This window comes from Bos grunniens, chromosome 4 (assembly GCF_055505025.1).
Source record: "Bos grunniens cultivar Pamir isolate PY7600 chromosome 4, Bosgru_T2T1.0, whole genome shotgun sequence".
In the NCBI taxonomy this organism is placed as follows: domain Eukaryota; kingdom Metazoa; phylum Chordata; class Mammalia; order Artiodactyla; family Bovidae; genus Bos; species Bos grunniens.
Window position 1 is genome coordinate 18,595,567 of NC_141168.1, and position 17,217 is coordinate 18,612,783.

Here is a 17,217-nt window from a genome sequence, read left to right on the forward strand (position 1 = left end):
TCACTTCTGAGAAAGGCGTGTCACAGGATTTGACAGAAAGTGTGTTTATAGAGAGGACCTGCTTGGCAGCTCCTAGCACAGCAAGTAATTGGGAACCACCAGTTTATCCTTTTCCCTGGGTCCCAGTTTCTGACTCCAGTGGGAAATTAGACACTAGAATGTTCAAAGCACAGGATGCAGCCGCTGCATCCCTCTTGTTCTCTCTTGCTCCCTCCTCTCCTCACCCCCACTGTTTCTCTTAAATAACAGAAACAGAAGAAAACAAAATGAAACCAACTACAAGAAAACACACGAGGCTGTTGATGCATTTCCCAGTTTTTATGAGACTGTGTCTCACACTGTCGGCTACTTTCGAATGTTTTGCCCAATTTCCTTTGATCCATCTCCCAAGATACAGGGTGATGCTTTATTTTGGGCGAGGCTGGCAGCTGCCTTCAACTGCTCTTTTCCTTGGAGCTATGCGAGCACAGCCGTAAAGTTTATTTTTACATCTCACCACAGGACAAAAATCCACATTCTCAATCGAGCTCTGGACACTCCGATTTAACAACTTGTGAAAAACTTCTTGGCCCAGATAAACGTCTCTCTAAATTAAGACCTTGCTCCCGGAAGCCCAAGAATTCATTAAGCCATAATTAGCCATGATCACTGATGATTTAAAGTGCAGTAATAAAGGAGAAGTTTTTACCGAGTTCTGAATGCACGGTTGGAGAGTGTGTCCTATGATTGACTTTATATAGCTTTAGTTTTAAAATAATTCTTCCATTTCATCTGGTGCCTGCCTTTTCTCCAGCCAGCCCTTTATGCAAGCAGAATAACAGCTGTCATCAGAGCTCCCAGGGCTGCAGGGCATGGCATCTGTCCCAGTGCCACCAGGGAAAGTACCACGTCATCTCAGACCAGCGTATCAGCCCTGAGGTCCCAGGCTTTCCCATACAGAGTCATCAGTGGAAAGAAACAGCAAGCACTCTGCAAAGGTGTATTTGTTCCAGCAAAGCCAGAGTACCCCAGACAGGGATTCTCTCGTTATTCTGTTAGCTGGTCAAAGGAATTAACTTTGACCATATTATTCAAGTCCCGAGTTTGGGCAGCAGCTCAGAGGACATTGCTGAACATTGAACTGCTGCCTAAACTCAGGGCTTAAGTAATATGATTAAAAGCACACAGCTGTGGTACTGAGATCTAAATTCAGATTTCTTATCCTGCGAGTTCATCGCCCTATTCTGATGAATATTACTGACTTAGTAATTTGGAAGCCATCTCATCAGCTCTCTTGGTATCCAGTGGAGGGACAGGGCTTATAATTTCCATTTTTCTAAACAAAGCTCAGCTTTGACTTCTGACGCTTGACTTAGGCTAAGGAACACCCATTATTCTTTTGTCCATCTCTTACATTTTATCTTGTCATTTCCAGAGATCTGCCAAGAAATGTATATTTTACCTTATTGCTTTTATTTGTATCAATATCACGGAAACTTCGTTAGTACATATTGCATTGCCATCGGAGTCATTGTGGCCTTTCTGTCTGTAGTTTCAGATCAGATCAGTCGCTCAGTCGTGTCCGGCTCTGCGACCCCATGAATCGCAGCACGCCAGGCCTCCCTGTCCATCACCAACTCCCAGAGTTTACTGAGACTCACGTCCATCAAGTCAGTGATGCCATCCAGCCATCTCATCCTCTGTCGTCCCCTTCTCCTCTTGCCCCCAATCCCTCCCTTAGTCACTGAAAGTAATCCTTTCTTGTTTAACAGTGGACATATCTCTTGACTGTGCTGTTGTCAATATAATATTTTTTCAGGGGCCGTGCCATACAGCTTGCAGGATCTTAGTTCTTTGACCAGGGATCCAACTCAGGCCTCAACAGTGAAAGCAATGGGTCCTAACCATGCGACCACCAGAGAATTTCCTCAATATGATATTAATGTCACTGGATTTAAGAAAAATCTACTTAACTGAGAAGTCTTTTGATCATTAATTTTATTAGGTTATAGGTTGGGCTACCATGCTGTACTGAATTGGAAAGTATGTGAGCTATGGAGTCAGATAGATATGGGTTTACATCTTTGGTCTTCTAGTTACCAGTTACATGTCTTTGAGACATTTATGTAGTATCTCGTATGAAATTCTAGAACTTAGTCGGTGGACACTCAATCACTGATAATTTTCTTTGGTTATGACAAAAAATGAGTGTTTCTATTGTGTGAATGTCCATGAATTTCCCAAACTTTATTGCATCATGGAAATCTGTTTCGATTTTGGGGATGGATGAGCTAACCTGCTTTCCTTGGGTAGAATCCCTCTGTTGCTGATGGATGGGGCCTTCAGAGCGTCAGCCTTCCCACCAGCTTACCTTCACTAATCTGAGCAGGAGAAGCAGCAGCAAACAGCACATTGTAAATTACTGTTGCTTTCCACAGAAATTTCAAACTGAAAAATCTATTTTAAACTACATGTTTGCTTATCTTAAAGAGTTGCATTATAAACTGTTAGAAATCAGGGGCCATTAAACAACGATTTTCATTTACGGTGGATTCAGCACATAATTATCTTTGAGTTTGGAAAGGATGTGCTGATGAATGCCAAGTAAAGCATCGTACACCTCTAAAGATACAGGCCTCCCTGCTCACCCAGTCAGACCTAGATGGTCCTTCTTCCAAACTGGCAGCATTTACACCTGTGGCTGGGGGCCCAATTTGAGCTTCAGGTACTATACCATCAGGGCTTAGGTGTGTTGGCCTGTTAGAGGTCTGCCTTCAGGATGAACTCTTGAGCCTCCTGGGAGACTCTTCATCCTAGGGATAGGGTCCCAGACCTTGTGATCCCAATCAGAAATTGGAAGGGAGGAGTGATTCCAAGTATTGCATGGAACTGGTTTCCTCAGTAATTCATGCTCTCAAGACTGGACAAGAGGCAGGGAACGGGTGGGAAGGTTGTAGGGACTGTTGGTAAAAATGGAAATGGTGGTTTCACTTTTAAAAACACCTTAAGAGGGACTTTCCTGGCTGTCCAGTAGTTAAAACTCCATGCTTCTAACACAGGGGGCACAGAATTGATCCCTGGTGGGTGAATTAAGATCCCCCATGTCCGCCTCCTGGTGCAGCCACCCGCTAAATAAAATAGAATACCAGGACATTACATTTTTTAAAAATTCACACCTGAAACTTCAGAGCAAAAGTGAATGGCTTTGGTAACATCTGTAAATCTGCTGTCTAATGGAAGTCTGGATGAAGGGATGACCCCCCACCCCACCCTAAACACAGCACAGCTGAGCTTCAGCACCTTGGTGCTGCAGTGCAGGCAGCAGGGTGCCCCGTGGAAGCTGGGGGTGCCCATCAAGAGTGGCAGCTGGCGGTACAGACATGGCCTTCAGCAGGCCACCAAGGAAACAGCGAGGCCCCTTTCTGTAGTGTAGCTGCTGACAAAGAGCCTGTTAACTGGTACATGAGAGGAGGCCAGAATACGGGAGAAAAGGTTTGTGCCGTGCAGTCAAACGTGGCTCTTATCTGTGGGCTCGCCTTTGCATCTGCCCCCAGGATTTCCAGAAATATAGCAGGGAGACCCCAGAGAGGCCTTTGGGGCTGGCACGACAGACAGTCATCAATAAAATGCATGCCACTGCCTGCCAGATGTCAGCTCTGCCGGAAGAAACGTTCATCCAGGAGGAGCGTGTGTCAGAGGTCACTCAGCTCTCAGCTTTGAAATGGCAGCCGTGCAAGAAGGCGGTGCTCTTGGGAGTTCTTGGGAGAAGAGAGAAAGCGTGAGGAAAGGAACTTGCTGCATCATAAGATCCTTTAGCTGCAAACTTCTGATTTTTCTTCTATCTTACTGACGTATAATTGACAAGTAAATTTGTGAGATATTTAAAGTGTACAGCATAATGATATGCATATACATTGTGAAAGGATTCCTCACGTTGAGTTAATGACCACGTCTATCACCTCACCTACTTACCTTGTTTTATTTTTATTTTTTGGTGAGCACATTTAAGTTCTACTCTCAGCAATTTTCAATTATATGATACAGTGTTATCCTGTGTGTGTGTATGTGTGTGTGTGTGCGCACGCACGCGTGCACACCCCGTCATGTCTGTCTTTGCAACCCCATAGATGGTAGCCTGCCAGGCTTCTCTGTCCATGGCATTATCTTGGCAAGAATACTGACGTGTGTTGCTATGTACTCCTCCAGGGCTTATCACCCGTAGTCACCATATTTTGCACTAGATCCTCAGACCTTATTTATTTTAGAGCTGAAAATTTGTACCCTTTTACCAAACTTCCTGTCTCCCATTCCCCCAGCTCCTGGCAACCACTTTCTACTATGAGTTCAACTCTTTTTTTTTTTTTAAAGATTCCACGTGTAAGTGATTCCATATGGTGTTTATCTTTCTTTATCCGGCTTATTTCACTTAGCATAGTGACCTCCAGGTTCACCCATGTTGTCACAAATGACACAATTCCCTAAAGGAGAATTTAAAGTCATCACACCATTAGTATTACTCAGCCTTGAGTAACACACAGAATTCTTCTAAAGAACATATTGCTTGAGTATATATAAATGTAAACCAGTCTATACTACTTTTGGTTATGCTTCTAGATTACTATAAAGCAAGAAAACTTACGACTAAAAAGACCTCCATATTAATAGAATTTAATGATGTTAAATAATGGGATGAATTTTGTTCTGCTTACATTAAGACAACTGTTGGGGCTTCCCTGGTGGCTCACACAGTAAAAAATCTGCCTGCAATGTAGGAGAGCTGGGTTCGATCCCTGAGTGGGGAAGATCCCCTAGAGAAGGGAGTGGCAGCCCACTCCAGTATTCTTGACTGGAGAATCCCATGGACAGAGGAGCCTGGTGACCTACAGTCCATGAGGTCGCAAAGAGTTGGACACTACTGAGCAACTAAACACACAAACACACACAAGACCACTGTACAAGGTAAAAATGTAGATGGAACCCCACAGGGGTTGTTCAGTTCAGAAGGCCTGTGCTGCCTGTGCTGTGGGCTCCAGTTCTGGCCCTGCTCTTATCCATTTAAGCTAGAGCAATATCATTCTTACAGCCAACCTGTCCCTACCTGGCTTAAACCTGGGAGAACTCATTTCATTGGTACTGGTCATGGGTGGGGAGGTTGAGGGAAGCTGCAGACTTGGGAATATTTTGCTTGTCTGCAAAATGGGCTGCAGTATCTGCAAACACCCGGAATTCTTCTGCCAATGAGTGATTTGCTGATGTTTTCCAGTGAATTTGTCTGGCTTTCTCGTGTCACCCTCACAGCATGAATTTTCTGAAACTCTTTGAGACTCAACAAATCATCTGCTTGAAAAATCTCTCCACTTTGCCAAGGGCCCTGGGCTTGGAGAAGAGGGATGGGGGCAGGGAGCAGCCTCAGCTCTTTACGCTGCTCACACAGAATCCATCCCCAAGGCTGTAATTTGGGAGCCCGGGCTGGGAGATCCTTTTCTGTGGCTGCACTGTTCAGAATTTGCAAGGAATGTCACTGTCTGCTCCTTTTGTGACCTGATGTCACCCAGAACAGAACATACTATTCTTATCCCCAACCCTTCCCCTTTTAAGGCTCTGTGCAGTTGTCCCATTTGGGGCAGAACTCTTTTTTTTTTAACTCCTCCTCTCTGTGTTTCCCTGGAGAAACATCAGAGCATGGCTTCTGGGGTCCTGGCTCTGAACCTGTGTCCAGCTGAGCCGGCTTCTTTGCTCCTTCGTATTTGGGCTTCATTTCTGCCTGTCGAGGTGCTGTGAGCCTTCAAGGACCACAGTCTTGAGGGGCCTGTGGCTGTTGGCCTCCCTGCCCTTCCTGTTTTCCTCTCTGTCTCTCGCCTTCTCTTTAGATCTGCTCTCTGAGCACTTGCTGCTCAGTGATGCCGCTGGCCACCCCTTCACTTGTTCTCCGCTGGGCATCTCCTTCTCCACGCTTTTCTCCTTTCTTGCATCTTCTTCGGTATTTCTCTTCTCTCGGGTAAACGAGTTCTTCTGTGTCACCATCCCCAAGCAATTCTTGCTTCTTTTTTTTCTCAGTGGCTGACAAACAGATCTCAGGATGATCAGGGGTGATTTGGGAGCATCGAGGTGACTCTTAGAACAGCATAGAATGGACAAGCTTCTCATGGGGGCAGATTCTGAGCCCCATAAGCTCTGCAAGTCCGGTGCTGGAAGACAGTGGTGTCTGTGTCTTCATCAGAGGAACCTTTTTCTTGGTACTGTGTTCTGATTCAGACACAAAGCCACAGGAGCCTCCCTGGAGCCTGGGGAGAAGATCACTGACAAGCGTTCTCTCTCTGAGATGCCCTTCATGGTTTTCATTTGTTGTGTTTGCAGAACTCTCCTGCAGCAGCTGCAGAAGCTTCAGACTTTGGTGATGGGCAAGGTTTCTCGCACCTGCAAGCTGGCCGGCACGCAGACTGGCACATGCCTTATGGTGAGTTTCCCAAATGAAGAGCACCGTCACCAACCCGGCCTACTCGCCAGGCTCCAGCCTCTCCCCAGCTTGCCATGTCCAAGTGCTGGGGGTTGGAGGAACCACAGCTCGCTCCGAGGCTGTTTCTCTCCTATGATGTGACAGCGAATGACCTGGGTGCGGTCTGCTGGCCTGACAGAGGAGAGTCGTCTTTCCAGACCTCCCAGGAGCTGCAGGTCTGCAGGTTTGCTCTGTGCATCTTGGAATTGACAGCTCCCACGTTCTCTCCTCACCCTGCAGGTCGTGGTGCTGTGCTTTGCCGTAGCATTTGGCAGCTTCTTTCAGGGCTATGGGCCCTATCCTTCTGCCACCAAGATGGCCCTGCCCAGCCAGCATTCCCTGCAGGAACCCTACACATCCTCCGTGGGTAAGACAGCGCTTAGCAGCTGGGGAGGTGTCTTGTTTCTTTTCTCTTTCATTTCTCAAAGCTTAACTTTCTGAAAGAAGTCTTATGTGAAAGTCTAATTTTTTTTTTTTTTCTGATGGGAGAACTATATTAAATCATTTGGTTTGAAATAGCTCTACGTAAGCCTCCTTGGGTACAGAGCAGTGGTCTCAAAATCATTTCTCTATAAAAACGCATATATATATATATATATATATATATATATATCCATATATATATCCATTCCTTGGGAGGAGACAATTCAAAGTCACTGTTCCCTCTCTCCCATAAAAAACATTGATTGAATAGCATCAACACAAGCATCTGCCCCCAAATTACTGAGTGTGTAGTAGCTGTTATCACTCTGACCTCCAGGATTTTGCAGGAAGTGTCCTCAGCTTCTGCTTACATGTGAAAGCCTAATGTTTAAAAGGTGGTAAAAGTGTAACTTCCCCACTGAAGGGAGGAAGAGGGCCATGGGAAGTCTGGTGCCCAGGCCACTTGTTGGGTCTCCCCTTCTGCCCCTCACACACTGGGCTGAGACACCACTGGGAATTCTCTAGAGCTCCACAGTGCATGGCTTTCAGACTTCTGCTCTAGACTGTGTTCCTGGCAGATTCTGACACCTTCTTTTTGAGTTCTGATGTGGGGAGGGATGTGCATTTGCAGGGAAGGGGTGGGGGAGCCGTAAATTTTCCATCACAGTTTAAAGGAATTCCACTCAGTGGAAATGATGTTACCACAGTAAGCATCTGTAAAGTGACATGAGACAATCAGCCCGTGTTACAAAATATAATGCCCAAGATTTAGAGAATTTGGAGACACGGGTGTTAGATGTGATAGTCTCATCTATAGATCAATGATCTCTTTTAAGTATGTGGTAAATAAAGGGATGGTATGTAGGGATCATGAAATAGATACATACACTAGTAAGAACAAGTGTGGAATTAGGGGTACTGGATTTTGAGGGTAGGCATAATTTTGTGGTTCTGAAACATCTGAGGTACGTGTGTCTCTGCCAGGTATATGACAGAAGGTCCAGCATTTCAACAAATAATTTCAGTGGTCTCCTGGGGAATTCTTTTTTTTTTTTTTCCTCCAAGGGAATATATCTCTAAATTTAAATGAAAGTTGATGAGAGCAAAGTTTCTATGTTGTAGAAAATTGCTCCCAAGCCATCTAGCTATGCAACTATTCTATAAAACAAGAGTGTGTCTCCATTGTTTGATTTATGGCTTTGGCCTTGTGTCTCCTCTCTAGTTTCTAAATGAAAACACAGTTTTCTGCCCTTGTACCTTCTCCTTGTACAAGACGTACTCATTGAGGATGCTTACTTTAGCTGAGTCTGGACACCTCCAAATATTTGACTCCTCCAGATGGTTGTGAGGGGGTGGTGGTGGTGGCCTGGAGGGGAGTTTTATTTTCAAAGCAGTGGGGGTGGCAGTTTGCTTCCTGTGTATTTGTTCTTCTATTGTTCTTCCAGCACTTTATAATTGGTATCATTTTTCAACACACCAAACTCTGAAATCCTGAAGCCTTTATAGAAAGCCAACTCCAGTTGGCACCCTAAGTCCTGGGCAACAAGAACCCGTGAATTATCATCTTCTCCCCGCCCTGAGCATCTAGGGGGAGGTGTGATGTAACACCTGTTACTTTACTTTGTTCTCAGTGAGATCCAGGAACCTGCTGATCTATGAGGAACATTCTCCCCTGGAGGAGCCACCCAGTTCCGCCTCAGCTGGGGAGCTGGGACGCTGGGACCGAGGCTCTGCTCTGCTCAGGGCAAAAGGGCTGGAGTCCAGGCCGGACGTGGATCTTCCCCATTTCATTATCTCAAATGAGACCAGCCTGGAGAAATCAGTGCTGTTGGAGCTGCAGCAGCACATGTAAGTCAAACAGACACGGGTTTGCCTCCTCTTAAGGCCCCAATGGTGGGTTATGAATCAGCAAACTGCCACGTGCAGAGTAGACTTTCCCATTGGCCTGGTCCAACCCTTGGCTTTTTCAGGACCTATTTCCAGCACCTGGGCTCTGGAGAGTCCATTGTCTGTCAACAGCTGGCCCTCGCAGAGACTGGGGAAGAGACATGGTGAGAGCTGGCCCCGTATCTGCTATGCCACTGGGGAGCTGGCAGTGGAGACCCCAATAATTGGGGAAAGGGCTTGACTCCCTTCCTCCCTGTCTTCTTCCTCTCCTCAGAGTCTCACAAGTAAACATACAGTCCAGTAACAGCAGTGTACTTGCTATATAAATGCTGCCTCAAGGCACATTTCCAAGCTTCCTTTCAACTAGAGATACATATATGTCACGTTAAATGTCAATAAGTAGTTTTATGATTTACATGTAAATAAACATGCATTAGGGCTTCCCAGGTGGCGCTAGTGGTAAAGAACTTGCCTGACAGGGCAGGAGACATAAGAGACCCAGGTTCGATCCCTAGGTCAGGAAGGTCCCCTGGAGGAGGGCATGGCAACCCATGCCAGTATTCTTGCCTGGAGAATCCCATGGATAGAGGAGCCTGGCGGGCTACAGTCCGTGGGGTCGCAAAGAGTTGGACACGACTGAAGTGTCTTAGCACACATGCAAACATGCGTTAATTATACTTAGATTGTTATATATTAATACTGCAGGACACTTTGAGAGGCACTGTTCTTGTGTTTCTATTATTGAAAATAACATATATTTGTCTCCAATTCTCCATGAGTTGTTTCCTTTAGATAGTTATGAGGAAGAGTCCTTGTATAAACATAAAGACTTGTATACTGCTGGGGATTGTTATCCTGCAGGGGAGGTACCTGAGCACACTATATGACATGGGAAGGAGTGTCTGCATACAATCCTGGTTGTACGTGGTGTGGTTGGTGGTCTAGCAGAACTCGTGCCTCCTAGAGATAATGCTATTCCAATACAAGTAGGAAAGTTTTTGTTTCAAATTTTTTTAGCTTTCCTCCCCTAATGCTGCATTGGAAAGTTTGTAATTATATATACTTTTATATATTTATATTCTACATGCATATTTAACATTTATAGCACTTATTATTTTAAGAACTAGGTAAGTGTAACATACAAATCCTTTGAAATACTTTACAAGGTTAGATATTACTATTATTTCCTAGAGAGAATTGTAGAAGCCAGAGAAGACTACTCTTGGGAGCCAGAAAAGACTTAACCTTTCAGTAACTTGGCTCATGACAAAAGTCTTCTCTCCGCTATTCAAGGCCCCATTGAAATCCCTCTTGTTCTGGGATGTCTCCCTGATACCAGAGTCCTCATCACCTTCCTCTGACGGCCTACAAGGTGTTCTAGGCTGTTACACAATGTAATAATGTATTTATTTTCTGTGTTATATTTATTGTTATTTCATGATAGTTTGGGGTTTGTTTTTTTAACCTTCATCTAGAATCTTTTAATCTGTATAAAGGTTTCATCTTTATCTAAATTTTTTTTTAAAAAAATGTTTATTCTAGACTAAGGATCAGCCTTTATCCTTTTATTTTCTCCTTCCCAGGGTTTAGCATGGGTATTTATCCTCAATAAATACAGTAATTTTAAGCAAAATACAAGGAATCAGTATCAAACCACCAGGTTTATCCTTTGGGTTGGGATGTCTCCTTTGGCATGAGGATAAAGGAGGAATGTGGACGGTGGACAGGCAGGTAGCAGGAGACCTTGGAACGGAGAAGTGCTGCTGGGAGGGAAGAAGACAAGAGGCGTGCGTGGGCCAGCCCACTGAGTCCAGTCATGGGATGATTGTGCCACCCTGCCAAGCATGATGGTGAGACTTCTTTCTCCTTCTGATGCTTTCGCAGGGTCAGCACCAACCTGGAGGGGAATGAGACACTAAAAGTCGTAGAACTCGACAGAAGAGTGAACGCCACCTTTTAAAGAGGCTATCACCACCTCCCTCTGTCTCTTCACTTAGCCTTTACCTCTCCAAACCACCTTTTGTCATAAGCTTTTCCTTTTTGCCCACCCAATCTGGACGAAAACCTGGACCGGCGGTCCTGGCTCTGGATGGGAGGACGGACGGCCTGGAATTTCCGCCTGCGGTGAGAGAGCACCTCCCCCGGTCCCATGTCCCTCCCTGCAGAGGAGCCCGCCCCGTCCCTCGCTTACTGCCATAGGCAATTATCTTCGGTCGGGGTGGGACAAGCAGGCTTGTTTCTACCGACAGTGCCAAAAAGATACGGCCCGATTCTCACCGGGGTGGGTGTGACCGCCTCCTTGAAGAAGAGCTGACTGTTGTTCACTCGAGACCCCACAAAAATACCAGGATGCTCTGGCGAAGCACTGACTGACGTCCTGCCTTCCTCAGCCTGGCTCTGCGGTGCCCCGCGGGCGCCCCCTGCCGCTCTGCCCGGGGCCCCGGCCCAGGGCCCCTTCCGCTGGAGCAAGGCGCCCCTTTCGTACTCTCAGGCCGCAAGTGCAATGCCTGAAGGAATCAGGCTTCTCTACTCCAGGCAAACCTGCCCCACCATGTTGCTTGTAGGATTTCACAGTCTGTGTCCCCACACGCCCCTAGTTCTGCCTCCCTGGCTTCTCCTCCCCATTTGTAAATAGTATTTATTAGCTTGCAGAGGCTTCCCTGGGCGACCACTGAAGACATCCGGACGCCTCCCCTCCAGGCTCACAAGGTCCTCTGTTGGCCTGTGGAGCGAAGAGGGCGGCCTGGACTCTGGGATTCCCCATTCTTCCAGGCCATGTTTTGTTTTGTGTTTTCTTCTTTTTTTTTTTTTTTTTTGCTGGAGGCTTCTAATTATAGTTGGGGAACCTCCCTAAGCATGTGTCCTCCTGAAGCATGAACTCAGAGGAGAAGAAGGAGCAGGGCTCAGGTCTGAGGCTCTGTGGACAGGTGCTTTTTCTGCCCTGTGCCCATGCCAGGGAAGCCCTGACCCCAGGCGTTTCAGACAGCCCTGCTAGCCCAGTTTTCCCCACCTCCCCTGACACGTCTGCTTTCCCTTCCTCTTCTGCCTCCATACAGAGGGCTGGGCCTGAGGCCTGCTCCTGGGGTCAGAGCAGGTGACATTTGTGTATCTGTCTTACCTTTTCTAGTCAGGTTTGGCCACTTTGCAGCTCACCCAAAGAGACACGACCTAATCCCCCAACCTACTTCTTTTTTTTAATGATTAAGAGTAACTTTTGTAGTTTAAAAAAAAACCAAAACTTTCCTCTTTCATACAAATAAGAAATAGAAATAGACGTTTTATTGTATAATGTAGAAGGCTCCCCTTAAATGTTTTTCCCTAGCTTGTAAAAGATTTTGTGTAAGAAATTTGCTCACATTTTGTTTTTTATTTTTAGAAGTAGCTGAAGCACATTTAGTTTGAACTCTGTTGTCTCTGATTTTCTCATCTCTTTTGTCATTGGAACCTGTACGTAGGAGAAATTAAGCCACTCCTGGGCCCTCTGTTCCATACCAGCCACAGAATTTGGCGTCATTAACATTTGCCATGAGACCTCATAAGCAGTGGACTCATTGGACATGAGTCTGAGCAAACTCCGGGAGATACTGAAGGACAGGGAAGCTTGGTGTGCTGCAGTCCCATGGAGTTGCAAAGCATCAGATACGACTTAGAGACTGAACAACAATGAACTCATAAGCAGATCTGGTACCTTCAGGGCTCACCGTCAGTGATTTCCTTTCTCTCCCTACTGTGATGGAGAAAGTTCCGACAGGGAGATGGCCAAGTTCCTCTTCTTGGCGCTGTGTAAATCTGGATCAGGATCACAGTGGTCGCCTCTCGCTGTCCCATCCGTTGGCCAGCAAAGGGTGAGACCAGACAGGCTGCGCCGTGTGGAAGGAGGGTTGCTAGTACATGCCCTGTTCCCTTCTGTTTCTGTCTGCTTTACTCTCTCCTTCTCTTCTGCTCTAGACCTTCCTGGGTCCGGCTGGTGTCTGCCAACCAAGGGCCAGTACTGACCCACCCCTCTCTTTAATGTGTCATGTAATTATCAGGCATAGGCAGCCCATGGGGTGGGGTCAAGGGTGGCTAAGAAGGTGAGAAGGTACTATTAACTCTAGTATTTGGATGATTAGAAAGTGATGCTTTTCCTGTGTCGGTGAGAATGGGTCAGCTTACCCACTGACACACTGGAAGCAGATCGGGTTTTTAAGGCTCCTGGATCAGCCCGAGTGGAAAACCTCTTCTTCTGAGTAAAGAGGAAGAAGGCAAAGGACAACCAACTCCTAGGGCCCATCCTTAGTGCCTTGAGGATTTTATTTCCTCACTTGACCTCACTCTCTCCAGCCCTCCAAACAGCAGGGCTTGATCTCTGGGCAGCCATTCTTCCAGAACTGAATCTATGTCTAGAGACTGAGGACATCAGCCTGAGGGCTCAAATGGCCATTGTAAGGGGACCCAAGGACCAGTTGCTGCTATTTTGAGAAAGACCTCCACTCCCCACTCCTTGCTCAGGCGAAGAAGAGGAGCTAAACAGTTACCCCTTAAGGAGAATGTAATGGAGTCCAGAGGATGCAGAAGAGTTGGATAACACCAGATTGGTTCTAAATAGTTAATGTGCACATTTTCTCTTCCAGGGTTAAGCTCACAACGTCAGTGGATTTGTTTTCCCCCCAGAACCATCCCATAGCATAGATGAGTCAGCAATACCTGGTTAGCCCTGAAGATGTTAAATAGTGGCAGGCTTTCGGCTTTGGAACCTCAGGTTTGGAAAATTTGAGACTGTTAGCACAACCATCAATCATAAAGAATCAATGTTCATGATAAATATACTAATATATTTTCCATCATGTCAGCAGGTTTTCCTCTTCCCTTTCTTTGATTAGCCTAGTGGAGGAGATGTCTTGTAAAAAGTTCAGAGAACACATACTTTTTTCACTGGGTGAGACCTGAGTAACCCAGACTCCCCAGCGTGGTTCTATTCACAGCTCTGGACTTTGCACTTAGAAATGGCTACTGTAAATGAAAGGCCTCAGTTCCAAGTTTAAGAAAGGATTTCTGTGAAGTGTTAGGACTCTGGAGCCTAGCTCACATAAAGAGAGTGTTATATAAAAACCTGACAGCTGAACTAGGTTGGTCCTTTTGGGCAGGAGGTGGGGATGAGTTTTGACACCAGTATAGGCAAAATTAGATAACCTTTTTATTAGTATAAATGATTTTGATCTAGAGACCTCATTTGCAGATTGTGAAAGCAACTTTTAGTGCAACTTATTTACAAACCAACCATAAATACCGTGGGGTTTTTTCCTTCCTCATGCCTGAATGCCAAGAGAGGGCTGTGATTCTCATGTGTCCTTGGAGCAAGAGTGTTGAACTGGTTCACCTTTGTTCTGGCAGTGAGTCAGTGTCCAGAATTTTTGACACAAGTGTTTTATTAAAAATTTGTGTTTTTTTTGCACTTTGTGTCTCCTTCCTCTGTGTTCTCACACTGAGCAAAAGACAAGGATCAGAGGCCCCTCAGGGCCAGCTCCTCTGAACACACATGTCGTCTGTGCACAGGGTGCACGCTCAGAGACCTCCCGCTTCCCATCGGGGAGATGGAGCATCTGTGCGGCCTTGCTAACGTGGGGAAATGGGAGATGGAGGAGAAGGCTGTAGCCTCCCCCTTCTCTGCCAAGTGCTCTTGTCAGTAATTCAGTTCTGTGGAGTCCAGTCTTTATTCCAGACACTAGCTCTCCTGCTTGCAGTGCAGACAAACCATTAGCAGGTAGTGCTCTGGTCAAGGTCGTTTTCTTTGAATGCTTTTTAGCTGAGACAGTTAGGAGACATGTGATCGGATAAGACCCTCTGGGAGGACAGCTCTGGGAAAGAATAGAGGCCTGTGAAGCAGCCAGAGACAGAATTCAGATTCTTCTTTTATTCACTCACCCATTCATTCATTGAGTTGTCATTCATTCCCAAGAAAGAGTGTTGCAAGAGGCCCTAGTGGATATTGGGGAGTAAGGGGCCTGAGGAAGCTTCATTAATCAGTAACTATTCAAAAGGCCCCAGTGCCAGCTCTCTCTTTCCCTCCCTTCCCCCACCCCTTGTGTGGGCACACACATAGATGCACATAGACACACACAAGAATACATTCCTCCCTTGTCTTGGATACTCATTTGTGTGTTACATGTGCCTTATATTTGATCCAGGATGACTGAGGGCCACCTTGTCATTGGGAGTTTTTGTATACACCCTGGTAGTACTAAATTGAAGTGGGTTTGGATGACGAAACTTCCAAAGGCTCAAAAACTGGTTTCCTAAAAGTGAGCCTTGATCACATCTATACATCAGGAGAAAAGAAACAGAGTAACGTCCATTAGGAAATCCCATTTTTCCAAGGTGCAGTTACATCAGAAAATGGCCAGCCAGGATTCAAGGTATTATAAATCCTCAGAGCAGAACATTTTCTTGGCACAGAAGAATCCAGTACCTTTGAGGATTCAGGCTCCATGTCTCCATGGCCAAAGGGTCAGTACCACCTACCACAGGACATATTTCATGTTGTCATTTTGGGTAACAGAAAATTCAGGAATGCTATGTCTGAGTTTCTGGAAGGAAGGAAAATGATAATTCTTGAACACTTACTAAATGCTGGGTGCTCAGTAAGGGATTCCTTGGTGACTCAGCAGTAAAAAAATCCACCAACAATGCAGGAGCTGCCAGAGACATAGGTTCATTTCCTGGGTCAGGAAGATCCCCTGGAGGGTTGGCTGGGGGGATGGCAATCCACTCTAGTATTTTTGCCTGGAGAATCTGTTGGGTAGAAGAGCCTGGTGGGCTACAGTCCATAGGATCACAGAGTCGGACATGACTGTAGTGACTTAGCATGCACACATATACTAAATAAGTCTTTTAATGTTATAGAAAGAGAAAACAAGGGCAACTAATTATTATGAGATGATAAACAGCTAAGTGATATGGGAGGTGCAGCAATTTGTGGATTAGGTTGAACAGATCTCTTTCTGTGTGAGCACACTGTAAGCTTTGAAGTTCCTCTGGGCGGAGAATGCAATGCCTCCTACTCCCTGGGCTGGCCCCGCTGTGCAAAGTTGAGGGGTTTTTGCCTCATAGTGCAGATGTTCATCTGTTCAGTTCATCCCATCCTCTATAGTTACAGCTAGCAGCCTCTGCATCCTGGGAAAGCAACACCAGCAATTTTAGCTGTTTCTCTGTTCCTCTCGCTTGCTCACCAGCTGACTGAGAACATGAACTTTTTGCACCATGGACCCATGGCCTACACTGTTCAGCAAATCTCCCTTTCAGGCGGAATATTTTCTGAGTCTACGAAAAATACCAGCACTCTTTGACAAAATTGTGGGTGACCGTTTTTAAACAATACTGAACAGATTCTGGACTATAATCAACCATGAGCTTTAATGTTTGTGCTGACAGGCTGAGCTTTCTCTCTTTGGTAACAGGTTATATAGACCAGTAATGTTTAAGTCTAAATATATTGTGAGTCTATTATCTGTCATTATCACGCTGTTTTTTTTTTAATGGCTTTTTATTCTTTATCATAGTTAAGTAAATACAAAAAAAAAAAAGCAAATGCTTTGTAGGATACTTGTATTTAGTTCGGAAAAAAATGAATTTAAATTGTTATGCTTTTGTATTTCCATTTCTTGCAAATAAAAATATTTTTTCTTAAATAGTAAAAAGTTGTCCAGTCTTGAAAATCCTTGATATTCTGCTTTTAAAAGTTTTTTTGTATAAGCTTGGATCTGCCTATGTGTGCCTAGCCATTCTTTCCTAACTATCTAGTGCAATTGAAAAAAAGAGCCTCAAACCAGCAATTTGTATGTTATCAAGTGCTGAATCCAAGTCTCAGTTGGAGGAATATTGAGAAATATAATTGTTTTTTCAGCCAGTCACAGGAAGAAAACTCGTATTCTCTGGAGATTTATGCTGCCTGACTGCTATTTTCGTTGTCTCCTACAACTATTCTTTAACTAGATTTCAGAACTCCGTGAATTTTATTTTTCTTTCCCTGTCTCGGGATGCTTGAGAATGATGGCCTGGTCCTGAGCCAGAAGAGAAGGATCCTTCTTTATAGGAACAGTCGCAGAGTATGCCTAACATTGGATTCATGCTCCAGAAATTATGGTTAAATGGTTGATAAAGGTTAATGCACTCAAGCAGAATTACCTTCATTCCATTGCAGTCTCTGTATTCAAATTTAATTTTCTCCACTCAGAGAAAGCGGGGCTTCATTTAACCTTAGAAAAAGTAGCCAAGATGTTAAGAGACTAAGGCCATGGACCACGCTTACCTGGAGCTCCACCCACCCTCAAGACTTTCTTTTTCTTAGCAGCGTGTGGAAACTTTCTTTGAGCTCCTGGGTGCGTGTCTTGCTGCCTTTCTTCTCTGGGTGCCTTGACCGTCTCTTCTTCTATTCCTACACAAGGGTCCTTTCC

At 45.3% G+C, this 17,217-nt stretch overlaps 1 protein-coding gene across 2 annotated transcripts in view; it reads left to right on the top strand.

Moving 5' to 3' along the window:
* The window catches only part of CREB3L2 (cAMP responsive element binding protein 3 like 2), a 130,465-nt gene extending 114,004 nt beyond the window's left edge, over nt 1–16,461 (top strand). Inside the window, exons 9-12 of one of the 2 annotated variants that reach the window (XM_086395382.1) lie at nt 6,337–6,436; nt 6,716–6,842; nt 8,530–8,746; nt 10,670–16,461. In XM_086395382.1, the coding sequence (XP_086251508.1) occupies nt 6,337–6,436; nt 6,716–6,842; nt 8,530–8,746; nt 10,670–10,745 (520 nt within the window). In that variant the 3' untranslated portion in view covers nt 10,746–16,461. Of the gene's footprint in view, nt 1–6,336; nt 6,437–6,715; nt 6,843–8,529; nt 8,747–8,868; nt 9,070–10,669 lie in introns of those variants that run through there. The other variant, XM_086395381.1, reaches the window with a different exon arrangement.
* Nucleotides 16,462–17,217: the final 756 nt, after the last annotated feature.